The sequence below is a fragment of the Lithobates pipiens genome, unplaced genomic scaffold (assembly GCF_037356315.1).
Source record: "Lithobates pipiens isolate NorthernLeopardFrog02 unplaced genomic scaffold, aLitPip1_a1.2 Scaffold_13, whole genome shotgun sequence".
Classification (NCBI taxonomy): domain Eukaryota; kingdom Metazoa; phylum Chordata; class Amphibia; order Anura; family Ranidae; genus Lithobates; species Lithobates pipiens.
The window spans coordinates 172,735,830-172,762,824 of record NW_027507718.1 but is presented as its reverse complement, the minus strand read 5'-3'; the positions used below and the strand labels follow the sequence as shown (position 1 = coordinate 172,762,824).

The 26,995-nt window shown below is 46.0% G+C and overlaps 1 protein-coding gene across 1 annotated transcript in view; it reads left to right on the top strand.

Moving 5' to 3' along the window:
• The window catches only part of GAK (cyclin G associated kinase), a 176,619-nt gene that overhangs the window by 142,763 nt on the left and 6,861 nt on the right, over window positions 1-26,995 (top strand). Inside the window, 7 exon segments of the mRNA XM_077475892.1 lie at window positions 6,599-7,087; window positions 8,934-9,095; window positions 14,395-14,532; window positions 15,089-15,211; window positions 19,829-20,029; window positions 20,118-20,266; window positions 25,303-25,479. Of these exon segments, the coding sequence (XP_077332018.1) occupies window positions 6,599-7,087; window positions 8,934-9,095; window positions 14,395-14,532; window positions 15,089-15,211; window positions 19,829-20,029; window positions 20,118-20,266; window positions 25,303-25,479 (1,439 nt within the window).

The following is a 26,995-nucleotide window of genomic DNA, read 5'->3' as shown; positions in this document are numbered from 1 at the left end:
CCAATTGCGCCATGCGTTGAAAGCCCAATTTAGAAATACAGAGCTGTCTCTAACACGCCCCCCGCTCATTGATATACTCCTAGGCGCAGACTCCAGAAAACAGATCCAATCTCTACTCCACACTTCACCTCCCCAAGACAGTAGTAGTCATCCAGAAAGCCAAGGCAAACTGGGAACCAGATCTGGGGGACATTACCGACGCTGACTGGGATGAAATCCTAGATAATGTCCCGAAGATGTCTCCCAAGCTCTCGGATAGACTGACACAACTATATATTATCCACAGATCATACCTAACACCACAGAGACTCGCTAAATTCAGACCGGACCAATCATCCAGCTGTCCCGCTTGTGGTCACAACCCCGGTACGTTCTATCGCCAAATCTGGGAATGTGATAAATTGCAGCCGTACTAGCTACAGGTAGTTCAATTCTTGCACAATGTCATGGGCTCTCCGGTGGCACCAGGCCCAAGACTATGTATCTTGGGACTGCTGCCCGACATCGACAATTATCAAGCAACATTTATTCACGAAACCCTGTTTGCAGCTAGGAAGGCAGTAGCCCGTATGTGGATGAGGAGTTCTCCTCCAACTATTGGCGACTGGAAAAGGGATGTCAACAACATGCTGCCGTTTAAAAAATGTATATATCAACACAGGGGATGTTTGCAAAAGTTTTCCAAAATATGGGACAGATGGATAGGTGATAGGATAACCTGTATGTAAAATTGGATAAATGCAGGGGTTAACTACAGTAACGTCAGGATGAATCGGCAATGAGACACTGAGAGGAAACAGGAAAACTACCTACTTGAAGGGGAGGGGGGGGGGGGGGGAGGTAGGGGTATGGTATAACAAGTGCCCTTTCCCTTGGTCGATCACGGCATGGTGTGTTAGTTGTGTATTCTGATGACTCTGTAACATCTGATTGGCTTGTACTGCTATGCCATTACTCTGTTTCATGAGTTTGTTTTATTGAGTGTTGAATATGTTTGTAACCGCATATACTTAATAAAGTTGGTTTTCCCCAAAAAAATAAAAAAATTCGTAGGAAAGTATAGTGTCAATTCTCTAGCGATCTCCGCCAGAATTTCTGGCACCTGTAGAAGCCTTTCATTGAGTCACCATAGGCGTAGACATGGCATAGGTCAATGAGATAGGAGTATTGTCCATCCACGTTATTGACCCAATGGAGGTTTCTCTTACAGCATGTAGTTGATTGTGTGGGATCATGAAGAAATCAATCCTCGTGTAGACTTTGAGGGGATGAGTAAAACGTGTAGTCTCTTTCCCCTGAGTGTTGTAACTGCCAAACGTCAATCATTTGGGCTCTATGTAGGGCTTGCGTGATTCGTCTTTGGGAGCCTGGGGGGATAGAGGAAGAGCTCGAAGAGGTATCAAATGCAGGGGTCAGTGGGACATTAAAGTCTCCGAGGATCCACTGCCTCTCTTTAAAGTCCAACAATTTGGTTAAGACATTACAGCCGAAGATATCCTGGTGATCATTAGGCGCATAGATTGTTGCCAGTGTCAGTGTCAGTCATGAGACCCTTGACAAAAGAAAAGCGTCCCAAGGCAGGTCAATGGGAGATGCCTAGATAGGATAGAAACCCCTTTAGATTTAGATAATTTGTTAGTAGAGTGATAGGTAAGGGGGTATTGGTAGTTTGTCATCCTTGAAGTGGGTCTCTTGTATAAATGCTATATCGGCATGAGAGCTCTTCAGATCACGCAACAGCATTCTTCTCTTTTCGGGTATATTGAGACCCTTTGCATTGAGGGAGATAATCTTTAGTTGATCCATTGCCGGGGGAGGGAGAGTTATGGACAGAAAAAAAGCAAGAAGGTGTAAAATAAAAAAGCAAGAGGAGTTGAAGGACAAGGGTAAAGTTAGTCTCTCACTGGTCCTTAATACTAAAAATTGGCAGCCGCCAATTGCTAAACAAAAAAGAAAAGCACACTCCCCGACTCCCACATCCCCAGCCAAGATGAGTTAACATAAAACAGGTATGCATACGGAATTAACAGTTAAACAGTATCTGAGGAGGTAATAGCAAGGAACCCAACAGAGCAGGGGTCAACAACGTCTGCGCCTCCCCCCCAACAGACCACCCCCTCGAGGAGAGAGGGAGGGGATTATGGTCTCCCGGGGGTGAAGCGCAGACACCGCACAACTCCCAGCCGGCATCTAACCCTGCAAAAGACAAGACAGAAAGCTTTCTGTGAACTATCATTGTCTCAACAGCTAGTGAGGACATTGTAATGCATATAAAGGTATATCTGTTTTATAGCATTAGAGATGAAACAAAGGGTATATCGTCCTAAGGGGCATCAGAGTGGCATCACCTGAAGACTTTGCATATGTGAAAGATGCAGTAATAACCCTCTGATAGTACTGCTCATAGTCTCAGCATGGAGCATCACCATGAGGAGGAGGGCGGGAGCTCCAGTCATCCCAACGCCAGTTATAGGGGCCGGTGCATAGTACGGTGTATCAGGGACAATGCAGACCTGTCCACCTCCCCCGGTAGCTATATTGGGGGGGGGGGGGTGAGATCACCCTCCACACCATCATGGGAGATGCACCCCTCTCCCTCCTCAGGCAACCAGGGGGGAGAAGGAGGAACAACTGGAGTCCATCCCTTGTCCCCAGTAGCCACACATGCATGGTGGAATGGCTAAAATATCTATATGCCTATTCTGAAATTTAACTCCTGCATTACTGATCTTTTGATAATTGTGATTATATGTTGTAACAAGGCAAGAGTGTGAAAGTCATCATATCCTGCAATACAGTTGTAATGCAATAAAGCAACTGGGACAGTCAAACATTGAGGTACGAAGACTACCGCTGAGCTTAAAGGTATAGGGGAGCGAGCAACGTGTCAGGGACTTCCAGACAGCGACTGCAAAAAGTCATGGCGAATAAGTTGCTCACTGGTAAAGAGATGTGAATGAGATACACCTTTTCGAGGAAGGCAAAGATATTTGGGAATCCAGCCCACCAAAAATATTGCTACGACAGCCGTTACAGCACTTCCGGTTCACCGGCACTTACCCGCTGCCAGTGACATCCTAATTGCAGAGCTTTACGGCACTTCAAAACAGAATGTGTCACCAGGTATTGTGATAGCAGTTACCTTAGGTAGTAGGTGTAAGGTGCACAGAGAGCAGCAATAGCCGCTTCCAGACTCACGTGGCTCCTCTGGGGAGTGTAGCCTTGATCTCCTACCGGATCGCTGTGACCGAGGATGAGGATTTCTCAGAGGTGCCACTGAGCCCAGTCGGCACGAAGGCTGTGGGGGAAACAGCCAATTGGGAACTGTAATAGGATCCGCCTGTAAAAACAGAAAGCGAGCCGGGAGGTCGCCAGGGGTGCAGAGGGAGAAAGCTTGTTGGTTCTTCCTGAAATGTACAGAGAGGGGATACCTCCACCTGTACATAGCTCCAAGTCTGCGGGACAGCTCCAGGCGGAGCAAGGCACGTCTGTGCAGGGTAGGTTTTTAAACATTGGGCAGGATTTTCACAACCGCCCCATCAAACTCTATGTCTCCAGCTTCCCACGCTTTGCGGGCGATGGACTCTTTATGCCTGTAGTGGTGGATTCTACAGACCACATCCCACGGTCGGTCAGGATCGGCAGGTTGGGACCCAGGGCTCTGTGGATCCGGTGAAGCTCCATGTCCGCGGTGAGGGTATCATCTAATCTGCGGAAAATGGCCACTGTCATCACCGCCAGGTCTTCAGGTCCCGTCACCTCCGGTAGACACCGCAGCCGGAGATTATTACAACGGCTCCTGTCCTCCATGGGAAGCTGCAGGGTCACTGACGTGGGTAACCTGGAGGGATTCCAGGGTGGTCACCCGTTGCTATAGTGATTCTAGTGGGGATTCCCCAGAGGTGCGCCGGGAAGAAAGGGACTGTACATCCTTCTTGACCGCCAGGAAGCCAGCTGTGCTTCTAAGCAACCAGTTAGAGTCTCTATGTCCGTCTTGGTTGCAGGCGCTCCTCCATGCCCTTCCAGTCCTGCATCCACATTTAATGTAAAAGGGTGGGGAGAGGGACCTGCTCCCGAGTGCAGGGCAGCTGGAGTGTCTGAAAACAAGTCCGACTCCACAGAAGTGGCAGGGCAGTCAGAGAGAGTGCCGGTCCTCGCGTGTCGGGCAGCATGGCTCCTCCATCTTGAGCGTAGGGTAGTCCGTCTGGGGCTTTGTGAAATAACGGGCTATTTCCCCTCCAGATTTAGCTGATTTGGCTGCTTTAGTGTTGCCCTTCACCTTCCTCTTAGTTGTGTGCAATCTCGTAGCAAAAGTAATGTAACGGGCTGGGGTATATCGGGAGAGGACCGGGAGCGCTGTAGTTGTACGTCCTTAGTCAGCCATGTCCAGGCCATGAACATCTGTCAGCGTGAGGGGGGGGGAGCCGATCACTGGCTCCAGTCAGTCACATCGGTCCCTCACCCAAAGCCATGGCTGTACCCACCAGTGTCACCTGCCATTGCCCACAGTGCAACCCATCAATGCCCATCAGTGTCTAATAATCAGTGTCACAGATCAGTGCTGCCTATTAGTGTCCCCTACCAGTGCCGCCTATCGGTGCAGCCTCATCAGCGCACATCAGTGAAGAAGAAAAATTACCTGTTTTCAAAATTTTATAACAAACTATGAGACTGTTTTTGTTTTTTCAAAATTTTGCTCCCTTTTGTTATTTAGAAAAAAAATAAAAAACCCAGCAGCAATTAAAGCGGAGGGCCACCCTAAAGTGGAGCTTCCGCTCATTGGAACCCTCCCCCCCCCCTCCGGCGCCACAATTGGCACCTTTCAGGGGGGAGGGGGGTACCTGTACAGTACAGGTATCTGCACCCACTTCCGGCGTAGATTCTGCAGAAGGTATGCCCCTTTCCGCAGAATCTACGCCCCTTTCCGAAGGTCCCCCGCTGCCTGTTGGGAAACACACGGATCCCAGAGACAGCGGGGACCATCCTTATTGCGCAGCGTGACTCGCACATGCGCAGTAGGGAACCGGGAAATGAAGCCGCAAGGCTCCACTTCCTGATTCCCATACCCAAGATGGCAGCGGCAGCACCCGGGAGACAATCGAGTGATCGGCTTCGGGTGCCGACATCGCGGGCGCGCTGGGCGCGTAAGTGTCATTATTTTAAAAGTCAGCAGCTGCAGTATTTGTAGCTGCTGGCTTTAAAAAAAAAAAAACGGCGGACTCCCGCTTTAAATACCACCAAAATAAAGCTCAATCTGTGTGAAAAAATTATAAAAATTTAATTTGGGTAAACTGTAGCATGACGGTGCAATTGTCATTCAAAGAGTGACAGCGCTGAAAGCTGAAAATTGGTCTGGGCAGGAAGGAGGTTTAAGTGCCCAGTAAGAAAGTGGTTAAAGGGGGTAATTTATTTTGTATACCCATTGTAGTATGCGCAGTAAAAGTATATCTCTAGGCCATTGTTTCCATCTGAACTTCGGATTCCTTGCTCATCTTACATGTAGACTCAACGGGGGGCTGTCCTTCATCTTGTTCCACTATTTCTAGGCAGATTAAGCAGGTTATCACTAAGATTTACACCTTGAAGAATAGAAACCCTGCTTTCCCTTTAAGGCCCACTTGTTCAGTTCGTTCTTCTTGGGCTTTTCAACGCATCACATTTGTCAAGTTTTACCAGATGGATGTTCAGGCCTGTGCTGACACCCAGTTTCAGCCATGAGGTGCTTCAAGCTACTTCTCTCTAGATTGAAAATAAGAGTACTTTTTACTTGAAACCCCTTCTTTTTTTTTTTTCTTTTTTTTTTTGAGTACAGAGCACAGGACATGTCGGTTGGCTTTAATTTAGCCTTGCGCATGGTACATTTACGGATTCTGTGTAAACCTTGGCATTCCTAATAGTAGACCTGTTAGGTCACCTTTTATATCCCTGCAGGAAAGTAGGTAATTTAAAGGAGAAGTACAGCCAAAGCTCGTTTTGTCTGTATTTCTGTGGATAACAGGAGTGCAGATCGTTAAGCACTTCCGTGACTTGTTTTCAGCAGCGAGCCGGCTGAAGTCCGCTCTTCGGTGGACTTCACAGAAGTCAGTCCAGTCTCCACGTCATCCCGACCACCGAGTCAGGATCCACTAGATCCCTGGGCCGACACCCAGCTCAGGCTCTCAGCGGCTGAGAGCCTGAGCCGGTCGTCCCCTCCACAGACCAGCACTCCAGTGAGCGAGGAGGGGGCAGAGCAGAGAGCTGTGAGTGACAGTCTGCAACTCTCTGCTCATGCAGCTGAGAACCAAGTGATCGGCAGTGTTAGATCATTTGGTTCTCAGTGTAGAGGCGCCGGGGGACAGATGCCGCATCGAACCAATGTTGCATACACCTAGGTAAGTATGAATCTTAAACGATGATGTGTTTTGTTTTTTTATAATTCATCTTGTAGTAATTCAACTGTGTTCTACTGGGTATGCATACTTCCAGGGAGTGTAACCCCAACACAAACTATAATTTTCATAGAACTGATGGAATTCCTTAATTGGATTTTATAATTGGAGCATTGCGTTTTGTATATTTTGCTGTAAGTCTTAAACTTTTATTTGGACTATTGTTTCAGATCAAATGGAAGTACAGGATGTTCACATTGAAGCCCAGGAGTGTTCTTCTAGAGATGAACTTGAAGAAGGCACAAGTGATAACAAAAGTGAACCCTCTGATGAGGAGTTCTTTGAGTTTTCCCAAGTGCACAGCGCATTGGAAAGTGAAGAACGAGGATTAGACAATGTAGTAAATGAAGAAAACACTAACGATATGCTGGAGGCTGACATTAATACACAGCTTCCAGACCCAGAAGAAGAAGCAGATTTGTTGGGACTTCATTCAGGCCCTGTAACTGCAGAAACCAGTACTATACCTGGAGAAATTAAGGGTTCATCCAGCAATGCAGTTTTACTAGACAATCTCTTCTCTGACAATTTGTTCAAGGATGATTTAAAAACTGACATCCAAACTGATAACTTACTAGGATCTGGAGAGGACTATTTCTTCAGCAATCAAACTTCAGCAGAGTCTGGTTCCTTATTCAACGCCTCAAATTCTACTTCTGGTATGCAGCAGCATTATGTTTTATAATTCTTTATTTCTTTGCAAGAATACAAAACAACATCATTAATCAATGAAGTACAACATAATGCATTCCTGCCCTTTTTATGAACAAAACAAAAACAAGACAGTATCAGTACAATATCCAATACAGTATATAGTATCTACTCCTCATAGTGGTCCAACAAAAACAAAAACAAAAACAAACACAAAAATGCAGCAGCATTATGTTTGTAGTCTTTTTAATGTGTTCTTTTAGATATGCATGTGGGAGATCAGTTAGATAAAATTCCGTACACTCCATGTTCAACAACCACATCCCCCTCAACTCCTGTCATTGTAGCTATCTAGGAACAATGATTCCTGCTCAATAAAAAAGCAGCACAGTGATGAGTTGAACCCCATGCATTCTCTTCTTGAAGCATCTTTATAATGTAAGCCTAAGAGCACTGCAGAGTAGTTGAGTGCTGACCCCCCTCTCTTCGAGTCTGCTGTACAGGTAAAGGTAATGTAAAAAGATTCAGGTGTTTATACTAGTCATATGTAGGTGTGCTATTTGGTTGTTTGTTTTTTGTTTTTATGCAATGATTACATAGGTGTTTTTTTTTTTTTATGTTTTTTTTTTTTATGTTTTTTTTTTTTTAGCAGACATCTGTAAGACTTGTATGCAAGAGTTTACATTCAGTTAGACTTTATTATCACGACCTACTGATACTAGTTGGAAAATGCACCAGGTAATCAACATATTCAGTATGTACTACCTGAGAGATTAGTTGGCTTTTTTTTTCAGCCTTTTTATATGGAGCGTGGACAAATCACCTGTGCTGTGCCTACTGTATTTTGACAGCCTTGCCTGCTAGCTGTCAGGATACCTTTAACATCGACTCCATCTGATTAGATGCTAGGTTTTAGCCTTCAGTTTTTGCAACTGGCCAATCAGCGCGCGCACCCATTGAACCTCGTGCACAAACTGACGTACAGCTACAGCTTTTCACGCAGCCGAGCCACCTTGCCACAGTATAACTGTGGCGGCTGGTCTGCAAGAGGTTAAAGTGGATATAAACCCTCACATATACCCAGTGATGTGAACAGCCTCAGATGATACATAGATTTTCTCTTCCTGTTCACCACTGGGAGTAAAGTCTGGGCACACAGCCAAGACAGCTGATTGGGGAAAAGGCACACACTCCCTCTCCTCACAGGCAGAGACTCTCAGATCTGCTCTGTGAATAGTTTAGCTCAGGAGTAGGCAACCTTAGGCCCTCCAGCTGTTATGGAACTACATTTCCTATGAGGCATTGCAAGGCTGGCAGTTATAATTGTTCCCAGAGGCATGATGGGACTTGTCATTCTGCAGCAGCTGGAGGGCCCCAGGTTGACTAACCCTGGTTTAGCTGTCTGCTAATCTATTTATAGCAACCTCCCCACACACAATTCAGGCTGGATTTATCTGCTGTGACTGAGAACTTGTCAGGAGTTATCAGGCTGATAGCATCAGGTCAGAGCAGGAGAAAGCCACGGGACTTGGTGCTTTGAAGAGAGATGAGAAAACACTGCAGACATATGTGTCCAGCTCAAATTTCATCAATCGGGTTTACATCCACATTAAATACTAAACATGTTTGGGGAATTGTTATCTACAGCCCTGCTGCTACATGACTGATATAAGGCAACTGCACTATGATTTCTTGCAGTAATTTTTATTAAAGCAGCACATTTCTAAATCTAGCTTTGCAATAAGGAAATCATTTATTCATTTGGCATGTTAACGGTTTCTGGATAATAATTTTACATTCATGTTTTTTTGGGTTCTGTGTGAAATGTAGATGGATTATGTTTTTTGTTAACAGATCTATTTGACCCATTTGGCATAAATACATCAGAAAGCAAGTCAGGAGGTCCTGAGCTATTTGATTGTTTCTTGAGCCCACACTCTGCTTCCACTCCTAATGTATATCCTTCTGAAAAAAATGCTCCAACCTCTACCTCCAGTGTGGACTTCTTAAACCTAGGTAAGAGTCAAAGACAGTGAGTCCTATGAACACTGTACATTTTAGGCCTCATGCACACTGGATGTTTTTACAACTGCTCCTAGAGGCGTCTGGCGTGTTTTTTTTTTTTTTTTTTTGTCTTTTCTTGCCTCTAAGCTCCCCTGCATGTTGGCCTATGTGTCAATGCACACATATGCAGAGGCAGGGGAAAAAAATGCTGCCAGTGTTTCCAGGAGCAGCAGGAAAAATGCTTGACACTTGCAAACGTGTCTAAACACTTGTTAACACTAGGCACGTTTAGCGCTTAAGCATTAATTTAATTTGCCAAAATTATTTATTCTGGCCAGCGAAATGAAGCAACATCCAAACACTTGATGTAAGTAAACGCATTACGCACTTTTACAAGCAGCAGGTGTTTTTTGCCAAAATGCTGCTGTCAGGAGGAAGACTTATAGGAGAGTTTAGAAAATCCTGTAAATGTATTTAACTCTTTTGGGGTGCTGGCCAGTAACAAAAAATCTAAAAGCTTTGTCTCAGGAATTATGCATATACATAAGCAGGTGTGTATGCTAAATAGTTTTAAACTTTATATAAATGTTATAGTTGCAAACAATATAGTTAATGCCAGAAATCTACACTAAAATGACTTTATTGATCCATATAAAAAAAAAAAAAAACTTGCCTATCATAAAAAATATAAACAAAGGATAAAGTCCACGGCACAGCCGGAGATGCAGGGATATCTCATCAAATGAATTCCAAGCTAGTCTGTATATATGAAGAGATTTTTAGGGATATATAATGGGTATTAAGGGCAACAATGTATGCAAAGTTGATCACGTCTTTACAATAAGTGCTGGCTTACCTGTGAAGTAACGATCACACAAAAAACGTATGGTGATTGAGGGTTAATTCCATAGTCAGCAAGGAAAGAAACTATTCAGGATATTTTTGAAATGCATACATTTTTATTCCCATGCAGAACCTATTTGGAATAAAGCAGACATTGAAGCAATTAATCAGAAATCCCTTTGATCAACAAACAAAATCACCTTTAAAGAATCCCTTCTCAAGCTAGCATGTACCATCAAGGTGAAAATCCACTGCAGAGCAGTGCACCGCAGCCACAAAATGTGATAAGAGGTGGCTGTATGAGACGCCAAAACAAGCGCCCTTTTGCACGCCTGTCCCGGTCGTGACGTCAGAGCAACGCGGCCACAAATGATGCACAGCGACTCGACCGTAAGCCACTGCGCATTCGCTTGATACCAGAGCTGCTGCACCTTGATCATTAAATGGCAGCAGGGCAACATGACACCAAGCTAAATGACACAGAGATCAAACGGGGGGGGGGGGGGGGGCGCGAGCGAATGAGTGGCAGTCTGTGGAGCTTTTAGCATCTGGAAGAGGTCATACAGAGAGAGGCTAGGTCAAACAGCTTTTTGCGGCCTCCTAGTCACAGGAGTAATGTCCAAACCCGTGACCAGGACCCATAGGGATCAGGAGCAATCAGGAAGCTGGACAGCAAACAATACCAACACAGCAAATAATAATGGAGTAAGGATACCAATATATTCCTTATATAACCTATAATATAGAAAAACAACATAGGCAAAATATATCTTAATGTCTTAGGATTTTTTTCCTTTTGAGGCTAATAGTTGTGTCATAATCAGACACAGTATGTATAAAAAAAGGTAGAAGACAGAAAGAAGAGGAAAAGCAACTGGGGAAAAGATCGATCAGTTTGTAGTCCACCTGGATCTAGATTGCAAACATGGCCACTAACAAAAAGAGAATTAGTCGCAAATTATGAGATGTATAGTAGATTCTTATAACGGAATTATCCATCATGGATCTATAAAAAGGGTTTGTACGACTGAATCTCATTAATGCCAAGGGCATGGGTGGCACCTAATCATTCAATCTATAGGGTTTCTTTTTGTAGAATGATTTTATCCCAGTTTCCCCCTGGGGGGGGATTTGAGACCATAAAGGAGACACGTGACGTGTCAAACCTATACTATAGATCTAGATGTCTGCTTACCAGAGTAAGCATCTTACCATTATTTGAATAGTAGACGTGATCTTTGATTCGTTGCCAGACTTGTTGGGCCATTTAACCAATGCAGAAAACCCCACATATACAGGAAATTAAATAGACAATAGGTTATATAAGGAATATATTGGCATTCCTACTCTATTGTTATTATTTGCTGTGTTGGTTTTGTTTGCCGTCCAGCTTCCTGATTGCTCCTGGCCTTTATGGGTCCCAGTGGCAGTTTGGGCGTTATTCCTGTGATTATGGGGCCGCAAAGCGCCCTTTGACCTAGCCTCTCTCTGAGTGGCAGTCTGCAGCGCTTTTAGTATCTGGAGGACGGCATACATTCACCCCCTCTGTTTTCTATGTGTTCTGCATCATTTAGCTTGGTCTCATGTTGCCCTGCTGCCATCTAATGGTCATGGCGAGACAGCTCTGGTGTCAAGTGCATGCGATGTGGCTTACGGCCAGGTCGCTGTGCGTTATTTCTGACTGTGCCACTCGGATGTCACGACCGGGACAGGCATACAAAGGGATGCCCGTTCTGGCGTCTCATACTGCCACCTCTTACCACATTTTGTGACTGCAACACAGTGGAGCTCTGCAGTGGATTTTCACCTTGATGGTACGTGCTAGCTTGAGAAGGGATTCTTTAAGAGGGATTTTGTTTGTTGATCAAAGGCATTTCTGATCAATTGCTTCAATGTCTGCTTTATACCTGTCCAAATAGGTTCAGCATGGGAATAAAAATTGATGAATAATGGAGATGTATGAATTATCATACACGTTTTTCTAAAATATCCTGAATAGTTTTTCGTTGCTGGCTATGGAATTAACGTTTAATCACCATAAGTTTTTTTGTGTGATCGTTACCTCACAGGTTAAGCCAGCACTTGCCTCTATTTAGAGATGATTGTAATGACATTATCAACTTTGCATACTTTGTATATATGAAGAGATTTTTAGGGATATATAATGGGTATTAATAAGGAAAACAGACTAGCTTGGAATTCATTTGATGAGATATCTCTGTATCTCTGTCTGTGCCGTGGACTTGGTCCTTTGTTTATATTTTTTGACTACAGTAATGTAAGTCATCTTTTTTATATATGTAATAGTATCTCACAAAAGTGAGTACACCGCTCAAATTTTTGTAAATATTTTATCCTATCTTTTCTCGTGACAACACTGAAGAAATGACACATTGCTACAATGTAAAGTAGTATACAGCTTGTATAACAGTGTAAATTTGCTGTCTCCTCAAAATAACTCAACACACAGCCAGTAATGTCTAAACCACTGGCAACAAAAGTGATTACACCCCTAAGTGAAAATGTCCAAATTGGGCCCTATTAGCCATTTTCCCTCACCGGTGTCATAACTTGTTAGTTTTGCAAGGTCTCAGATTGTGAATGGGGAGCAGGTGTGTTAAATTTGGTTTTATCGCTCTCACTCTCTTACTGGTCACTGGAAGTTCAACGTGGCACCTCATGGCAAAGAAATCTCTGAGGATCTGAAAAAAATAAGTGTTACTCTACATAAAGATGGCCTAGGCTATAAGAAGATTGCCAAGACCCTGAAAATGAGCTGCAGCATGGTAGCCAAGACCATACAGTGGTTTAACAGGACAGGTTACACTCAGAATAGGCCTCACCATGGTCGACCAAAGAAGTTGAGTGCACGAGCTCCGTGTCATATCCAGAGGTTGTCTTTGGGAAATGAACGTATGAGCGCTGCCAGCATTGCTGCAGAGGTTGAAGGGGTAGGGGGGTCAGCCTGTCAGTGCTCAGGCTATACGCTGCACACTGCATCAAATTGGTCTGCAAGGCTGTCATCCCAGAAGGAAGCTTCTTCTAAAGATGATGCTCAAGAAAGCCCGCAGTTTGAACACAAACAGACTAAGGACATGGATTACTGGAATCATGTTCTGTGGTCTGATGAGACCAAGATAAACTTATTCGGTTCAGATGGTGTCAAGAGTGTGTGGTGGCAACAAGGTAAGGCGTACAAAGACAAGTGTATCTTGCCTACAGTTAAGCATGGTGGTGGGAGTGTCATGGTCTGGGTCTGCATGAGTGCTGCCGGCACTGAGGAGCTACAATTCATTGAGGGAACCATGAATGCCAACATGTACTGTAACATACTGAAGCAGAGCATGATCCCCTTCCTTCAGAGACTGGGCCGAAGGGCAGTATTCCAACATAACGACCCCAAACCCACCTCCAAGATGACCACTGCATTGCTAAAGAAGCTGAGGGTAAAGGTAATGGACTGTCAAAGCATGTCTCCAGACCTAAACCCTATTGAGCATCTGTGGGGCATCCTCAAACAGAAGGTGGAGTAGCGCAAGGTCTATAACATCCACCAGCTCCATGATGTCGTCGTGGATAAGTAGAAGAGGACTCCAGTGGCAACCTGTGAAGCGCTGGAGAACTCCATGCCCATGAGGGTTAAGGCAGTGCTGGAAAATAATGGTGGCCACACAAAATATTGACACTTTGGCCCAATTTGGACATTTTCACTTAGGGGTGTACTCGGCTTTGTTGCCAGCGTTTTAGACATTAATGGCTGTGTGTTGAGTTATTTTGAGGGGACAGCAAATTTACACTGTTATACAAGCTGTACACTCACTACTTTACATTGTAGCAAAGTGTAATTTCTTCAGTGTTGTCACATGAAAAGATAGAATAAAATATTTACAAAAATGTGAGGTGTACTCGCTTTTGTGAGATACTGTGTGTGTGTGTGTGTGTATGTATGTGTGTGTGTGTGTGTATATGTATATATATTGTCAAATCATATATACCCAATCTGTTATAGATAACAATACTGTTATGCATGTTCCCATAGTCTTAGTGTCCTTCTGTGGGCTTGGACATGTGGTCTGGGAAAGCTGAACAGCAAATGAATATTATTATGTACTACTGCATTAACATTATTGCGTTTTTATGATTGTTACAAATTTATTGTTGATTTTCTAGGCATAGAATATGCCCCAAGCTCCTGTAGAAGTGCTTTTGAGTATGCGTAACATGTAGAGCTAAGCTGAATCACGACACACCACCTTTCATATTTCACAATATCATATTAATCCTTGGAGCGTGCCCTTTGGTTTCTCACTACTAAGTATTCTATTCTCTGTGATGCAAAACTATGTAGTTAGTGTTGTGCTTATAAAGGCCATCATCTAAAACTTCCTAGGCCTATAGTTGGTCACCATTTTTGTAATTATTTAAATTTCTGTGTTGCAAACTCGTTTTCTTGTGTTTTTGCCTTCAGATCATTTACCAACACCTCCATTAAAAATGGTTTCATCTGCAAGCAATCCAGATCTTCTGGGAGGATGGAATTCATGGGAAGAGACTTCTAAAACCAACAATCTCTTTCTTCCAAAACCCAGTAAACCAGCATTTGAAGGTGCTCTTTAAATAAACTAGGTCATGTGAGAGCTTAATGTATGTCTGGACAACTTAACAAACATATATTCAGTATATCCATGCAGGGCATGCACTTTTTTTTATGTTTTGCCTCATAAAAAAAAAAAAAACACTGGAAAAAAATATATACCTGTTGATCTGGCCAGAAATCCCTTTGACTCCTAACTTCCTGTAGTGATCTGACAATGCCTCCTCTGTTGCATTGAAATCTCAAGCGGCGGTCTAAGCTCTGCCTGAGTTCTCTGACGGACTACAAAACACCTCCCCCACACCTGCATAACATAAAAGGAGGTGTTCTTTACGCTGTAAGATAAGAATTAGGCAAAGGATTTCAGAGACAATGCTTCAGCTCACTACAGGAATTTAGGCGCTCGTTGATTTTCTAGTAGGCACAGCTGGTATTTTTCTGCACTATACAGTACTATAAAATGCTTTAATATGTTTCAGAATTGCATTCCTAAACATCAAAAATGCAAATGAACTTGTTTTTACTGATCTCTCTTCAAAGTTATGATTACTTTTGTATATATATGTAGGTCCTGTCTTGACGCCAGCCAGTCAAATGAGTACATCTTCAAGCTCATCCTTTAATCAGGCAAAGTCTTCAAGTCTTGACCCATTTGCTGATCTTGACAATCTTGGTTCTTTCCAGACTAAAGGTAATGATATGGATTATGCTTCAGAAAACCTTTTGGTTACACCATTTATCTCCTTTACAGAGGAAACTGGTTTAGCAGTAAATGGTAATAAAAGTGACTTTTGGCACCTTACATCTAGTAATTACTGCATTATTTATAAGACCGGGACAAGTTACCACATTTTAGATTAAAGCTGTACTTGAATTAGCTATAAATGAATGCAACTTTTTAATCATTAAAGCTGAACTCCAGGCAAAATAAGTATTTGATATTTAGTTAGAGCTTTGCATATCTATCACTAGCTTTATTACTCTGCCATCAGCTGCTTCTCAACTAGTTTGTATCCTGAGCAGGGCTATCATACTGCTTCATAGATGACAGGCATGTTCTCTGCTCCCCTGTCAGTACCACAATGCAGCATCCACCTGCTGCTCTGCCAAAGTCTGCAGTGTCCTTTCTTAGCATCTCAGGATGCTTACAGCTTCAATTAGTGCAGCAGAATAACAGAGCTATGATACTGCATGCTGGAACAATGAGGCCGCGTACACACGGGCGGACTGTTCGCCCAACCTTGTCCGCTGAACAGTGTTTGGGCGGACAGTCCGCTCGTGTGTGGGCTTTCAGCGGACAGTTTCAGCGGACAGTTTGACGGACAAAGTCTTTCGGAAATTCCGAAAAACTGTCCGCTGAAACTGTGTTTGAGCGAACAGTCCGCCCGTGTGTAGGCTACTTTCGAAATGAGCAAACTGTTCCCGCTCGGAGGAAAGTCTGCTCATTTCGAGCGCGTGTGAAGGTAGGCGGGGCCCGCGACGGAGACGTCGCGGGCTCCGCCGCCTGGAATGGGCTTAAAGGGGAACCCCAACGCCGAAAAAAATCGGCGTGGGGGTCCCCCCAAAGTCCACCACAGACCCTTGTCCGAGCACGCTACCCGGCCGGCCAGGAAAGGGGGGCGAGCGAGCGCGCCCCCCCTCCTGAGCCGTACCAGGCCGCGTGCCCTCAACATGGGGGGTGCCTTGGGGAAGGGGGGGCCATGCGGCCCCCCCACCCCAAAGCACCTTGTCCCCATGTTGATGAGGACAAGGGCCTCTTCCCGAGAACCCTGGCCGTTGGTTGTCGGGGTCTGCGGGCGGGGGGCTTATCGGAATCCGGGAGCCCCCTTTAAGAAGGGGGCCCCCGGATACCGGCCCCCCACCCTATGTGAATGAGTATGGGGTACAATGTACCCCTACCCATTCACCTGTGAAATAAAGTACAAAAAAAAACACAACACAGAGAAAAAATATTTTATTGCACAGCTCCGGGGGTCTTCCGTCTTCGGGGGTCTTCTCGCCGGACTCCTCCGCTATCTTCGTGTAGCTCTTTTACTAGCGGAGGAGCCTGGCTTTCTTCCTCCCCGCCGCCGGCCTCTTCTCCCGACTTCGGGGGTCTTGTCCCCCTCTTCGGTTCTTCTGCCGGGCCACCGCGCCTTCTTATAGCTCTTTTACAGGCGGTGGCCCGGTCTTCTGTCGCCGCTGCCTTCCGTTCTTCTGTCGCCGCCTTCGGTTCTTCTGCCGGGCCACCGCGCCTTCTTGTAGCTCTTTTACAGGCGGTGGCCCGGTCTTCTGTCGCCGCTGTCGCTGTCGCCGCCTTCCGTTCTTCTTGTTCTTCTTCTTCTTCCCCAGGAGATGTTGACACGTCGCTCTCTCCGGCCGGAATGCCAGAGCCGCGCTGTGCGGTCACTTATATAGTGACAATGGGGCGGTGTCACATGGTATATGTCACATGGGTTGGTCACATGGGTTGATGTCACATGGGGACTATGACATCGTAAGGGGGCGGGGTCACCATGTGACACCGCCCCATTGTCACTATATAAGTGACCGCACAGCGCGGCTCTGGCATTCCGGCCGGAGAGAGCGATGTGTCAACATCTCCTGGGGAAGAAGAAGAAGAACAAGAAGAAGAAGAAGAACGGAAGGCGGCGACAGCGGCGACAGAAGACCGGGCCACCGCCTGTAAAAGAGCTACAAGAAGGCGCGGTGGCCCGGCAGAAGAACCGAAGGCGGCGACAGAAGAACGGAAGGCAGCGGCGACAGAAGACCGGGCCACCGCCTGTAAAAGAGCTATAAGAAGGCGCGGTGGCCCGGCAGAAGAACCGAAGAGGGGGACAAGACCCCCGAAGTCTGGAGAAGAGGCCGGCGGCGGGGAGGAAGAAAGCTGGGCTCCTCCGCTAGTAAAAGAGCTACACGAAGATAGCGGAGGAGTCCGGCGAGAAGACCCCCGAAGACGGAAGACCCCCGGAGCTGTGCAATAAAATATTTTTTCTCTGTGTTGTGTTTTTTTTTGTACTTTATTTCACAGGTGAATGGGTAGGGGTACATTGTACCCCATACTCATTCACATAGGGTGGGGGGCCGGTATCCGGGGGCCCCCTTCTTAAAGGGGGCTCCCGGATTCCGATAAGCCCCCCGCCCGCAGACCCCGACAACCAACGGCCAGGGTTGTCGGGAAGAGGACCTTGTCCTCATCAACATGGGGACAAGGTGCTTTGGGGTGGGGGGGCCGCGCGGCCCCCCCTTCCCCAAGGCACCCCCCATGTTGAGGGCAGGCGGCCTGGTACGGCTCAGGAGGGGGGGCGCGCTCGCTCGCCCCCCTTTCCTGGCCGGCCGGGTAGCGTGCTCGGACAAGGGTCTGTTGTGGACTTTTGGGGGGACCCCACGCCGATTTTTTCGGCGTTGGGGTTCCCCTTTAAGTCCATTCCAGGCGGCGGAGCCCGCGACGTCTCCTTCGCGGGCCCCGCCTACCTGTACACGCGCTCGAAATGGGCGGATTTGCCTCTGCCTTACGTGGGCGAGTCCGTTCATTTCAAAAGTTGAGCGAACTGTTTGGCAAACAGTTCGCTGAAACAGTCCGCTCAAAAAGTGCCGTGTGTGGCCATGTCCGTCCATGCTAATTTTGAGCGGACTGTTTGCCGAAACTGTTTGACAAACAAAGTTGGGCGAACAGTCCGCCCATGTGTACTCGGCCTGAGAGGAGAGCTGCATAAACAAACAGATTGTCAAATGTTGGAGAGAACAAGCAAAGTGTTGACAAGGGAACCAGCTGTTGTTTAGATGGGTAGAGAAACGGAGTTCAGGGAAAAAAAATAAGTTGCGTGAAGGGCCGGTACAATGATTTTTGTCTACATAAGCGAAGTTGCATTTTGCTGTCTCCTTCACGTTGCACCCATATTGTAATGTGACACAGCATGAAGGACATCATACAGCATTGAAATTTGAGCTGTACTGAACTGCCACTAAATGTGTAATTGCGGGTTAGGGGGTATGTATTTCCCACTTCCCCTCACTAGCTACGAGCAGCTGGCAGGTGAAACAAAATAACATTTCCACACCGCACCCAGTAGGAGAGAGGACACGCAGCATTAAGAAACGGAAAACAAGTATTTTAAATCATTACGTATATTATGTAGGCAATAAGATTAGGTTCACACATTGCCATGTGCATTTTCATGTACGGTAATTTCCAGAGAACAGCCTCTGCAGAGAGCAGCCCCAGCAGAAACTTGCAGTGCGAATGCAGTTCCACCGCAAGGTTAACGTTTCCTGAAGTTGGCCTTTAAAATCATGCTGAGATGTTAACCAGGTCTAAGAGATTATTATACAATTCAAGTCTTATTTACATAGCCCAGTAGTAAGGCAGAAATGACTGTTATAATATAAAAAAATAAAAAAAAACCTATAGAAATGAGCTGTCCCTCCAGCAGAGGGCACTCTGTAGACACCCAGCCAGAAATGAGAAATGTAGCTGAACATATGAGGAATACATATCAGGACTGAGTCCAGCATGCCATGCCACATTCTCCTGGTGGGGAGGGGTTCCGGGCACCCAGGTAAGTGCCAGCCTGAGCCACACAGATTGCTGCTACGAGGAACAGATTGGAGAGGGGGAAAAGCCTACCTCAAGGATGAGTCTGAATACTATGCCGGTATTGAAGAAGCCGATCCACTGCTCCACTGTGTCTGGCCCAGCACATCTCACTGGGAGAAACTCTCCTTCCCCAGGACCAGTCTGCCCAATTAATATGCCATTGTCCGCTTACTCTGACTGCTGTACCTGCTGGGAGTGATTTACAATGCTGGCGCAGTCTTCTCTTTCCTGTCGGCCTGTTCGGGTGGGTGACGAGCAACACCCCTTCTCACCTTATTAGAGCAGCTGCCCCACCCCAGCCCGGTTACTCTTTTCACTGTCTATACACAGGCTTGGGAAGAAACCTAACCTGTAGGTGTAGCCAAACCGGAAAAGAGAGGAAATCCCTGTAAATTAAGGGAATTTCTTGGGGACCCTCAGGTCACCAGCACTAGTGTCCCCATTGGAACATTTCCCCTCTATTACTTCTCTGAGAACAACCCAAAATGTGGGATTTTCTTTTACTTCACATTCAATGATAATGGTAAACAGTACAAATAGAGGCAGTGAATCTCCTTAACATGGGTGCAAACAGAAATGAAAAAACACTCCAAAACTGAAAAAAAAAAAAAGTTTTGCCTTTAGTTGTACTTGGTGGGGAGCCTGACTTAGTAATACTACGTATATAAGATGTATTTTAACACTAGTAAATGTTAGTACTTATACAAGTATAATTGATCTTCTTGTTATCAGGATCATCCTCCCAGTCGTCTTCGCAATCCAGTGAAAAGTCTTCTCAAAAAAGCAACCTCAGACAGTCTCCAAAGCCTCAAACCACAAGTAACTCTTGGCAGTCCCAACCTAAAACTGGCATTAACGTCAAACCTAACTACGGTGTAAATTTCAGTGTTATTGGAGGCAGAGAGGAAAGGGGCATCAGGGCTCCAGGTTTTGGTAAGATTCTTGCTGTTCAAAAGGGAGAGGCGGTTTAATGTGTGTGCGCATATTTATAATATATACATAATCCTGTATTTCATTTCAGGGCCAAAACCAAAAGTTTCAGAAAGTGATTTTGGAGACCTGCTTTCTACCCAAGGGTTTTCAGCTAGAACTGACAAGAAGGGTCCCAGAACTATTGCTGAGATGAGAAGACAAGAATTGACACGAGAAATTGATCCACTGAAACTGAAAGTATGCATAAAAAGTAGAACGTTTTTTAAAGTTTTTTTTTTGCTCAAGGGAACATTCACACCTGAGCGTTTCATAGTTGTGTGCGTTTTTTACCGCATTTTTTTTTTTTTCAGGTCACCAATGTAAAAAGGCAAAAAAATGCCTGTAATCTGCCCAAAGAAGCTTATGTTCTTTTTTGAGCTTAGGGTGTTTTTCAGGCATTTTGCTTAAGGTGGCAAAATGCTCAGATGTGAACAGGTGCCATTGAAATGAATAGGATTTTGCTTGTTGGGCGTTTTTCGGATCCTCTGCAAAATCCAGATCCCCAGCCACTCACTGGGGATTTGGATTATAAAAATACCTGTATTTAAAAAATGCTGGTTCTACATGTCTTTATGGCGCCAGCTGCCAGGCTAGGGGGGTGGTTTCGCCTGTGTAGACATCCCTTACAACTCTTTTCCCAGTCTGCAGTGCCGCCCTAGCAGCAGCAGTAGTGAGAAGAGGAGGGGGGAGACCCAGTACAAGGAGCAGCTGGTTGGAAGTGCTGCATGATCCATGGAACCAGCCTAGGGCGGATGAAAGGGAAGCCCTGTATGTAACTACAGGCTTGCCACGTTATCCGCTCCCACTCCTCCTGGATGGTCGGATCTGTTGTGGGAGGATAGGCAGCAGCAGCTCTCCTGGAGGTGAAGTCATCCCTGGATGCTGGCTCAGGTATAGTGGAAGCATAGGCAGTGTGCTCGGTGCTGTAGCCTGCACCCAGTCACATGAAATAAAACATTTATTTTGCTGTCAAGTTTATAGTGCATTGCACTGTGTATAGAGGGGAGGAGACAGATGTGGGGGGGGGGCCAGATGTGCAGGGGGGTACCGAGAAACTGATGTGGGGGAGGCAACAGATGTGCAGGGGGTACAGTAAGGAAATGTGTGGGGGGAGGACTACACACATGTGCAGGGGGGTACAGAGAGGAACTGATGTGGGGGGGGGGACCAGATGTGCAGGGGGTACAGAGCAGAACTGATGTGGGGGGGCATATGTGTAGGGGGTACAGAGGAGCTGATGTGTGTATGTGGGGGGGTGGGAGGCAGATGTGCAGGGGGTACAGAGGGGAACCAATGTGTGGGGGTGGGGTACAGAAAGGAACTGGGGGGGTGAACAGATGTGCAGAAAGGAACTGGGGGGGTGAACAGATGTGCAGGGGGATACAAAGGAAATGGAGTGTGGGGGGAGACAGATGTGCAGGGGGGTACAGAGAAGAACCCATACTTGTGTGGAGGGGGGCAGATGTGCATGAAGGTACAAAGAGGAACTGATCTGTGTATGTGGGGTGGGGGGTACAGAGAGGAACTGATGTGCAGGGGAGTTCAGAGAGGAACGGGGGGGGGGGGGGGTCGCAGATGTGCAGTGGGTTACAGAAGGGAAATTGTGTGTGTGTGTGTGTGTGTGTGTGTGTGTGTGTGGGGTGGGGGAGGCAGATGTGCAGAAAGGAACGTGTGTGTGTGTGTGGGGACGGGGGACGGGACAGATGTGCAGAGGGTACAGAGATAAACTCACGTGTGTGTGTGTGTGTGTGTGTGTGTGTGTGTGTGTGGAGGGGGGGACAGATGTGCAGGGGGTTACAGAGAGGAACTGATGTGTGTAAGGGGGGCAGATGTGCAGGGGGGTAGGAAGAGGAACTGATATGCATATGGGGAGGGGGTTTTGAGGGGAAAAGTGGTGCGGGGGGGGGGGGGGTAGGAAGAGGAACTGATATGCGTATGGGGAGGTGGGTTTGAGGGGAACATCATGCGTTTAGGGTGATACAGTGATGGGGTGATCTGAGGTGTGAAGGTGGAAGAATTGTGATTTGAGACATGGAAATACAGAAATTGGGGTGTTTTGAGGTGTGGAGGTTCAAGTCCTCCTTTGTAAAAAAATAAATAATAATAATAAATGCAGATCTTTTTGCAGGTAAAAAAAAGTGCATTTATTATTATTTTTACTAGGAGCCTGTAAAGCATTGTCAGTGTATCGTTCTGCTCATACAGACAGGCAGTTACACAGCCTGTCTGTATGCTGCCCTTACCTGTGGACCACAGCTGGCGTGAGGAAGCGAGCCAGTGCTGCCACTATTTGTCTTCAGGCCGGGTCTGGACATGCAGGTCCAGGTCTGTGGAGCACGGCTGAAGAAATAGGTGAAGAGGCGCCACAAAAATCCCAGTGAGGGGTGGAGCCAATGGGGGGGGGGGGGGGAATTAGGTTTCACTTAGGGTGTCAAAAATGCTTGCACCCGCCCTGATGTGATCACTGTGTGATTGGTTATCACAGTGGTTTGGCCAGAAAGCTGTCCTCTACAGCTTGGGCTCTATGCTGGGAGCATGCAGTGAGTTATCAATTTATTTACTTTGTGTGTCAGATCAGTTCTACCTTGCTGACTGTATTGGCTTAGAACTTTGTTCCATACGTTCACGCTTTCTTTCATTCATGTTCTATCATGTGGAAATGATAGACATCCAAGGCAGTGCCCAGAAGGTCTGGCAGCTGTGTGATCAGCTGGACCCTAGCACTTTAACCACTTCAATACAGGGCACTTAAACACCTTCCTGCCCAGACCAATTTTGAGCTTTCAGCGCTGTCGCACTTTGAATGACAATTGCGCGGTCATGCTACACTGTACCCAAATGAAATTTTTATCATTTTTTTCCCACAAATAGAGCTTTCTTTTGGTGGTATTTGATCACCTCTACGGTTTTTATTTTTTGCGCTACAAATAAAAAAATACCGAAAATTTTGAAAAAAAAAGTTTTTTTTTGTTTCAGTTTCAAAACTTTGTAAATAAGTATGTTTTCTCCTTCACTGATGGGCACTGATGGGGCTACACTGATGGGCACTGATAAGGTGGCACTGATGGGCACCAATGTGGCACCAATGAAGTGGCACTGATAGGCGGCACTGATGAGCGACACGGATGGGCGACACGGATGGGCGACACGGACGGACACTGATAGGTGGCACAAATTGGCATGGATAGGCGGCACGGATGGGCATGGATAGGCGGCACAGGTGGGCATGGATAGGCGGCACAGGTGGGCATGGATAGGCGGCACAGGTGGGCATGGATAGGCGGCACAGGTGGGCATGGATAGGCGGCACAGGTGGGCATGGATAGGCGGCACAGGTGGGCATGGATAGGCGGCACAGGTGGGCATGGATAGGCGGCACAGGTGGGCATGGATAGGCGGCACAGGTGGGCATGGATAGGCGGCACAGGTGGGCATGGATAGGCGGCACAGGTGGGCATGGATAGGCGGCACAGGTGGGCACTCAGGCGGCACAGGTGGGCACTCAGGCGGCACAGGTGGGCACTCATAGGCGGCACAGGTGGGCACTCATAGGCGGCATCGGTGTTATAGTAATGGATGCCAATCAGTGCCAAACAATAATGCATGCCAATCAGTGATGCCCATTGTGGCCACTGATTGGCATCCATTATGGGCACTGATTGGCACCCATTGTGCTGACTGGCACCCTGGTGGTCTAGGGAGGATTATGGATTTTTATTACCTTTTCCCTGGTGGTCTAGTGGTGTCCCTGGTGGTCCAGTGTGGGCATCCTCGGGGGGGCTGTGCTGATAATCGATCAGCACAGACCCCCCCTGTCAGAGGAGCAGCCGATCGGCTCTCCTCTACTCGCGTCTGACAGACGCGAGTGAGGGAAAGCCGATCACCGGCTCTTCCCATTTACACTGTGATCAGCCGTGATTGGACACGGCTGATCACATGGTAAAGAGTCTCCGTCGGAGACTCTTTACCGAGATCGTAGTTGCCGGGTGTCAGACTGACACCCCGCAACAACGATCGCCGCGATGCGCGCCTCCGGGGGCGCGCAGCGCCTCATTATCCTAATCACGTCATATGACGTCCGGTTAGGATAATGAAACCACTTTGCCGCCGTCAATTTGTAATAGGGCGGGCGGCAAGTGGTTAAGGTATGAAATATTTTCAATCCCGATGTGGGATTGTTTTTGAATGTCTGTGTAATTTTTACTCCAGCAAATGCGAAGGGAAAAAATTGATCTTTGTACTTGTCTTAAAATCTTTTTCTTTAGTAGTTCATAGGTAAACACAGATCTAGAATTACTTTTCATAGTGGTTAGGCCTATTTCTGGTGTTAGGTTTGTGGTTGACTGCTAGTTACTCCTGAGGCCAGTTGCCTGTTAATGTGAGTTAAGATCAGTAGCAGGATCCAAGCCTGCTTTTAGTGTCCAACCTCCTAGTGGCAGGACATATAGAGTGGTCTTCTGTTTGCCACAATTAACCACTGAAGGGAAGGATTTTACAGGAAGTACAGAATCTCTTTATTTTTGACATTAACATGGTAGTGATTGTTTAAAACCTCATACGTTGTTTTAAGAGCCGACATTGCCCTTTGCTAAAAGGTGTATGAGCCCCAAAGGGTTTATGCCCAACTACTAATGAACAGGAGAATGTTACATATGAATGACTGGCAAAGACTGTACAGTACATGGTGCCGTGTACAACAGAAAAAACGAAGAATACACATAACCAGTTAAGAGACTGGTAGTATCTGACCTAATTTAGAGTGCAATAACATTCTCACTTCTTTAAACCTCAAACTTTTTCATCTAGATGTTTTGACACTCCTAGTGTTTGTTGAAATTTAGTTTGAAATAATACATACAAAAGGAAGAGAAGAGGCTGGTATAGTATATAATGGATTTATCAAACAAATTAATACCACTGACAACTGTAGGAGGTTTAAAGTGCTCTCAGTGGGCAGTAGTAGGCTTTTGCTCATGGTAAGGTTGCCGGTGATGCTCGCTTCCCACTTCATTTTTTTTTTCCTTTTGTTATCTTTATACTCTGAACTGATTTCCATATGATAATAGCAATGTTAATATAAGTGCAATTCAAGCATCCACTGGCAACATTTACATGCAATTCACAACACTACTTAAAGAAATACTATAATTTATTCTACTATGAGAGAAAATGTTTGAATTGAGTGCCCAGTGATTGTTTGGCTGTGCAGAGATTAAAACATGTTTACTTTGTAGATTTTAGACTGGATAGAAGGTAAAGAAAGGAATATAAGAGCTTTGATATCTACCCTTCACACTGTACTTTGGGAAGGAGAAACAAAGTGGAAGCCTGTTAACATGGCTGAGCTGGTATCCCCTGATCAAGTGAAAAAATATTATAGGAAAGCAGTGCTTGTGGTTCATCCTGATAAGGTAAGATCTTGGACTCTTGTCATTGAAAAGATTTCTACATCAAAATAATTTGTTCTACTGAATCTTTTTTGGTAGCATCTTAAGCCAAGAGGTGACCCTGTTTCCTAGTGGTGCCGGAGATTAATAATTTAAAAGTATGCATATGATTTGCCAATTTACCATGACTTTTACACACAGGTGAAATGTTCCCAGTTAAAAAAAAAAAGTAAAACCGTTTATACTTACCAATTGCATTGACATGCCACTGATTTTCACTGTTGCAGAGCTAAGGTGACTGAAATCTGCATCCAACACACTTCTAGGTGTGTCTGCTGCCTGGTCGCCCACTGGATACTATAGTTCCATCTGCCAACCACTTCAGTCACTTCTGTGTCGGTTAGTGATCGGCAGCTGGAAGGGTATATATCAACTGTTTTCTTTACAGGAATTATGATACTGTTGGGGTTTTACTGCCACCTACAGGATGGTTGGACACTGGCAACCAAACAACCGAAAGAAAATGTAGCCCAGCCTCAGGATAAACCCCTTCTCTACCCAGCATGCCTTAGTTCTTAGTAAGTAGTTTATAGTAGCTGTATGAACATAAAAAGAGGCATGGGACCAGTTTTCCTCAATGAACTCCAAGAAAAGGATTTTGCTGTAAGAACTAAAATCCTTTTTCTCTCTCGTTCATTGAGGAACACAGGAATTAAGATATTGTTTGGACATCCAAAAGTAGCCGGCAACAATTGCTAACAGGCCCGACAATAGAACTAGGAACTGCCTGCAGCCCAAGAGCTGTCTGAAGGACTAAGACTCAAACCTGAACTGGACGAGGATAACAGTCATAGCAGTAGGGAAACCTGCCAACATGACTAAAGAGGGCACAGAGAATTAAACTCGAGACGCAGATGCAAACTCTGCTGGACACATGTTTTTAAAAGCTGAAACCGGCGTTTAGAAACGCGCGTTTTCCCGCGATTTAGCCACGTTTTACCGCGTTTGCGTCTAGAAGCGTTTAGTTAAGCTAACATAGACCCTCCCCAGCTCAAGAAAAAGTATTAACTATTTCAGCAAATTTGTGAGACCAGAGTGAGTAGCAGCAGCTGTGAGAGCAGCAGTGTACTTGTATTTAGCGTGTCACTTGCCACATCACCTGCCACAAGTTGTGGATTGTCCACTTGCCACGTCACTTGCCACAAGTTGTGGATTGTCCACTTGCCACGTCACCTGCCACAAGTTGTGGATTGTCCACTTGCCACGTCACCTGCCACAAGTTGTGGACTGTCCACTTGCCACGTCACTTGCCACAAGTTTTGGATTGTCCACTTGCCACGTCACTTGCCACAAGTTGTGGATTGTCCACTTGCCACGTCACTTGCCACAAGTTGTGGATTGTCCACTTGCCACGTCACTTGCCACAAGTTGTGGATTGTCCACTTGCCACGTCACTTGCCACCTGCCATGTCACTTGCCACAAGTTGTGGATTGTCACTTGCCACGTCACCTGCCACAAGTTGTGGATTGTCCATTTGCC